General features: G+C 40.7%; 1 protein-coding gene across 4 annotated transcripts in view; it reads left to right on the top strand.

Moving 5' to 3' along the window:
- crtc3 (CREB regulated transcription coactivator 3) overlaps nt 1-3,480 on the top strand; it is a 41,156-nt gene extending 37,676 nt beyond the window's left edge. For 3 of the 4 annotated variants that reach the window (XM_016674696.1, XM_016674698.1, XM_016674697.1), the window contains 3 exons: nt 100-150; nt 1,341-1,424; nt 1,734-1,862. In XM_016674696.1, the coding sequence (XP_016530182.1) occupies nt 100-150; nt 1,341-1,424; nt 1,734-1,767 (169 nt within the window). In that variant the 3' untranslated portion in view covers nt 1,768-1,862. Of the gene's footprint in view, nt 1-3; nt 151-1,340; nt 1,425-1,733; nt 1,945-2,857 lie in introns of those variants that run through there. The other variant, XM_007558850.2, reaches the window with a different exon arrangement.
- Nucleotides 3,481-5,264: the final 1,784 nt, after the last annotated feature.

Below are 5,264 nucleotides of genomic sequence, written 5' to 3'. Positions count from 1 at the left end.
CAGCAGCAGCAGCACCATCAGCAGCAGCAGCAGCAGCACCATCAGCAGCAGCAGCAGCAGCAGCACCAGCAGCAGCAGCACCAGCAGCAGCAGCACCAGCAGCCTGTCTCCCCTCTTCAGAACATCCCTCTGGACTTCAACACAAGCCAGGTGGGACCTGCACACAGCAACCTCATTCTGTCACGTCTCTGTGTTTATTAAATTGTTCACATTTATGGCGGTTGGCATGTAGACGGTGTCTAATGGTTACTATGGAGACGTGGTGACCCCAAGAGGTCACACTTTGGTGCAGTGACCTTTGGAGGATTGTTTTGTGTCTTTCTAAGGGATCCTACAGCACCTTTATTCACTCATTTTTACACAAAGGGTCTAAAATTATAACTCTTAGAATGTTACTTGAAATTCTGCAGGTCAGAAATGAAACCTGAAATCTGAATCAGGCAGTGAGGGTCTGAGTGGTGAGTCTCTAAAAACATGTAAAATGATGTATAAACGCATCAAATTTAACAGCTGCAGCAATTGCAGCTGTTTTCTGCTGCTGCGTGTCCTTGGGAGCTTTTGCTCCAAACGCGTCATCCTGATCTATTATCAGTTTCTCTCTCAGCTTGTTGATCTGTTCTTCTAAATCATGTGAAATCTGGCAAAACATGCAGGTCAAAGGCAGAGTTGGGTAATAACTAGTTACATTTACTCAGTTACATTTACTTCAGTAGCTTTAAAAAAAAAAAAAAAAAGTTGTAGGAGTATTTTTACATTAAACACATTCTCAATGATCAATAAAAACATTTAACACTTGAACTGGAAGACATTTTAAATATCCAAAATAAATAAACAAAGTAACATAAACAACAAATGAAATGAATTATGAAGTCTCTGTGAATATAATTATAAAAAAAAGTTGGAACCGAAGCACCAGACTGAAAACTTTGTTCATCCTGTTTTTGGTAGAAAGAGAAAAATGCAAATGGAAATTATTGAGTTTGTTTTAATTTATCTTGCAATCAACTGACTTACTGCTCATTGTCACAGGCCTGCCATAAAAAAACTAAATTTCCACTTTACATGTTGGTCCATCTGATGATGTCATTTTTAAATGTTAAATGATTGATAATTTCATCAGTTGCTCAGGACTTGATTGTATATTCTGTATACTGTTTTTCATTTTACTTGAGTAACGTTTGTTGCAGTAGTGCCACTCTTACTTGAGTAAAATCTTTGGGAACTCTGCCCACCTCAGGTCAAAGGTCAACCTCTGGCCTCTGGTATGAATAAATCTGGTTGTGATGAATGAAATAAAACAATAATAAGTTTAAATGTTTGTGTTTTTGCCTCCCTACCAGGCAAACAGCTTGGCGTCGCTCTTCAGCGACCCGTTTGTGGAGCAGCAGTTCTCGACCCGACAGAACAAGACGCTGCCCTATCAGGTGAGGGCAGAAGAGCACATTCGCACAGCTGCAGCCCAGATGTTGAACCCATTGCCATCCAGAGAGGAGCTTCATAAAGATTCTTAATCTGCATCGTTTGTTAGCAAAATGCAACTTTAAGGTTTAGCAAAACGAGCTGCAGACGTTTCTGAAATCAGTCTTAGAACTTCAGGAAGCTGTGATTTGTTGTCATTGTTGTAAATAAAACGCAGTTGGAGGAAACTCCTGACACAGGGAGCGCCGCTGTGCTAACCGCCGCTGTGCTAACCGCCGTTCTCTGATGGCCATTTTCTTCCCATCTGCTCCCAGTTGGACCAGTTCAGCCTGCTGGAAAACGCTCTGAGCTCCTCAGCAGGGGGATCCTGCTACGACCCGTCGTCCTCCTCCTCGCTCTACTACTCGCAGGCGGCGCTCTCCGGCCTGGGGGGTAGCCATGGCAACCTGCAGGACCCCTCCCACATGAGGGCCAACATGCTGTACGCGAACTGCAGCGGAGGGCTGCCCAACATCATTCTCACAGGTGAGTCCGACACTGAAAAATGAGAAAAGGATAAAAAAAGAAATTACATCTCAAACTGAAACGATTAATCACGATTAATCAGTAAATCACGATTAATCATGATTAATTACAAACTCTGTAGTGAAATGTGCATTCCCTCTGGAGGAAACCCAAATTTGGGCGCAGGAATTTCTAGAAATTCAGGTTCACTCCTTTTCATTGGCGCTCTAAGCTGAGCTGCAACTAGAACTGAAATGATTAATCATGATTAATCAATTACTAGTGTGATAGAAGTAAAATACATTAAAAAAGAAGCCGTAGTGAAATAAACACCACTTAAAATGGTTTAGATTACCTGGAGGTTTAAATTCACTTTGACATTTTACATCATTCAAATTGTGTTTGATGATTTGTAACCAGTTAGAAAGTAAAATATTTATGAAACTAGAAAATATTATTTTGCCTTCAAAATATTATTTTAATTGCTGAATTATAACAACATTTAATTTCCCTTTGGGATCAGTTTTTGAATTCAGTTCAAATTCAGTTCAGTAATAGAAACAACACAAGTTGTCCTGCAGAGTTTAATTTCAGGTGTAACAGCAGCATCAGGTGGAGGGTCACATAAAAAAGTGCTTAAAATGTTACAGAAATAACAGAATTAACATTAAAACCAGTATTAAATTTCAAATTAACTTCCTCCAAGTGGCTTCAAGGGTTGTTTCCCCCAGTAGTTTCTGGAAACCAAAGATTTGTTTTGTTTGGTTGGACGGATTATGAAGCATTCTAGTGTTTAAGGTCTTCCGTCTGAAATAATTAGTGTAAAATCATCCAGTTGATGAGTTTCTGCCTCCTGCTGCTGCTGATGTCAGCGTCGCAGTGAGAGGAAGTGTTGTGACTTTCCCACCTCCATCATCTGTTGTCTCCGTCTCAGATGACTCCAACCCGAGTCTGTCCAAGGACATCAGCAACGCCCTCTCCACCGTTCCCGAGTGCTTCGACTCGGAGGGAGGCTTCCCGCTGGAGGACGAGCTGCGCATCGAGCCGCTCAGCCTGGATGGACTGAGCATGCTCAGCGACCCCGACATGGTGCTGCCCGACCCGTCTGTGGAGGACACGTTCCGCAGCGACAGACTCTGAGCACAGAGCGCCGCCGCAGCCAGCGCCGCCGCACTGGAGATGTGAGCAAACAGTTCATTCTGCTGCAGGTCTGTCATCTTGTCCAAACCATCCAGTTTAAAATCTGATCTGGGATCTGGTTCAGCCCCCGTCCCCTCCTCAAACCAAAAAAAGAAAACAAAAACGAGATCCAGGAGCGCCGGAGTCCCTCCTGCGTTTTTTTCCCCCCCTCAGCGCCAGATACCCTGAAGCCATGGAAACACCATAACCATGGTTACACACCATAGCAACCCCATCGCCGTGCAGAAGAGCAGCAGAAATCCAACACATAATTTACGTTTTCTGTTGTGGCTCTAATAAAAAAAGGAGCTGGATTCCAGGCGGCGCCGGCAGCTGGAGCGGAAAACCCGGTTCTGGTGGAAATGAAGAAGAAAAAAACAAAAAAAGGAGGGATTAAACTTTTTCAAATGTTTCTTTACATACGGTGTCAGAATGTTTTGAAATGTGTGCTTATATATATATATATATATATATATATAAAAGAAAAAAGAGCCAATTAGAGCGTATTTTCAAATGAGACAAAAAGGGCAAACTGTTTACAAATATGTGACTGTATAAAAATGGCGGATATTTTGAATGGATCGTGTTGAGTAAAAGCTCTATTTTTCTCCCATTTTGGACGAACATTCGGGTTCCTTCCTGCGTCATTTTTTTACCTTTCTGTTGCAGATCTTCTTGCCCTGCGTATGATTTTTGTTTTACATTTTGTACCGACTTGTAAATTTGCTTATACTGTACCTGATTGTGAATAAGGGCATGTGCTACTGTGGATCCACTTTCTGTTTTTGTTACTGAAGTTAAAGGAACCCCACCGCCGGAGCAGACTGACCGTGTGAACATCGGACATCATGTAGAAATGCACTTAAAATCTTTTTTTTTTTTTGCACTAATTGGTTCACGTTGTGTAGATTTTTTACACCGTTTTTAACTGATTAACCCAAAGAAGAACGAAGCCATCAGTCAGAGACTTTACTCGACGGCATGCCATGTTTGGTTCATATTTGATGTAAAAAAATCAGATTTTCTGTTTGTGCTCCTGTGATTTCTCCCTATAGCTCATTTCTGCAGTGGGTTATGTAACAGCTCAGTCATGGCGGGCATTGAGCGCCCCCTTGTGTCACTTTTGAAGAAGGGCCTTCGATGTTTGCTCTTTTGTTGTTTCCTATGCAACCTTTTTCCACGTGAAACCTGTTGAACAGGTGCAGCTTTATGCAGTGCAACATGGCTCTCTGGCTCTTTGTCTTTTGTTAAACCTACACAATGTGAGGGATCAAATTATTTTTATCCTAAAAAAACAAATATACTGCATGTGTCCCCTGGCTATGCTGGTGTTTGCTCTGAGAAGAGGTTTGGGTTTGTTTCCAGTCAAACTGCAGCTCCTTCCTGTGCATGTCGATACTCTAAGCTTTTATTTTGAAGGGTTTCTCTATTTTTTGTGGTGTGAAGTTGCTGTTTTCTAAGGGTTTCCTGCTGTCTGCTCGCCTGCCTTCTGTTGCCTTACTGACTCTTTCCTTATTCCAACAGCTGATAATCATGTCTCTTCAGCTTTAGCTCACTTCTAGCTGCCTGTGGTTGTTTTCTGTCTCAACATACAGTTTGTTTTTGTCTTTTTTTTTCTAGGTGCATATAAAATGTACAGTTCTGTTATTTAAAGAATGTTTATGCCCTTTAGTGTTATTTTTTTTAAGTCATTTGAGTTTTCCCTCAAAATATAAAAGTTTATTGGTTTATAACATGTTATAGTGCTTATCTTTCCAAATTAATATAATCAATAAAAAAAAACTTTACCGTGTATGAAGTCTATAAGTTTTGTTGCCGTTATTGGATCTCCCAATAGGGGGCAGTAGTGTGTAGTTGAAATGCAGCACATCTGTTTGCGACGTTTGCTTCTTCAGAACTTTAAAGTTTAATTGGATAAGTAGAAACTAAATACTAACTATTGTTTTTCACTTATAACTTAGGAAAAATGTCATGTTAGAGGGGAAATAATCTGTCAGTGGAACTAGACCACATTCATCAATATTAAGGAATTATTTACCTAAAACAAGATCCTGTCTTGCTGTAAAGTTATTTGTAAGTTAGTTTAATCTTATTTCAAGTGAACTGAGATATTTGCACAAGAAACCAAAACTACTTGGTACGATTTAGTTTCTGTGTTTTGT

The sequence above is a fragment of the Poecilia formosa genome, unplaced genomic scaffold (genome assembly GCF_000485575.1).
Source record: "Poecilia formosa unplaced genomic scaffold, Poecilia_formosa-5.1.2 Scaffold99, whole genome shotgun sequence".
Taxonomy (NCBI): domain Eukaryota; kingdom Metazoa; phylum Chordata; class Actinopteri; order Cyprinodontiformes; family Poeciliidae; genus Poecilia; species Poecilia formosa.
The sequence above is the reverse complement of the archived record's forward strand: the minus strand, read 5'-3'. Positions and strand labels throughout refer to the sequence as shown.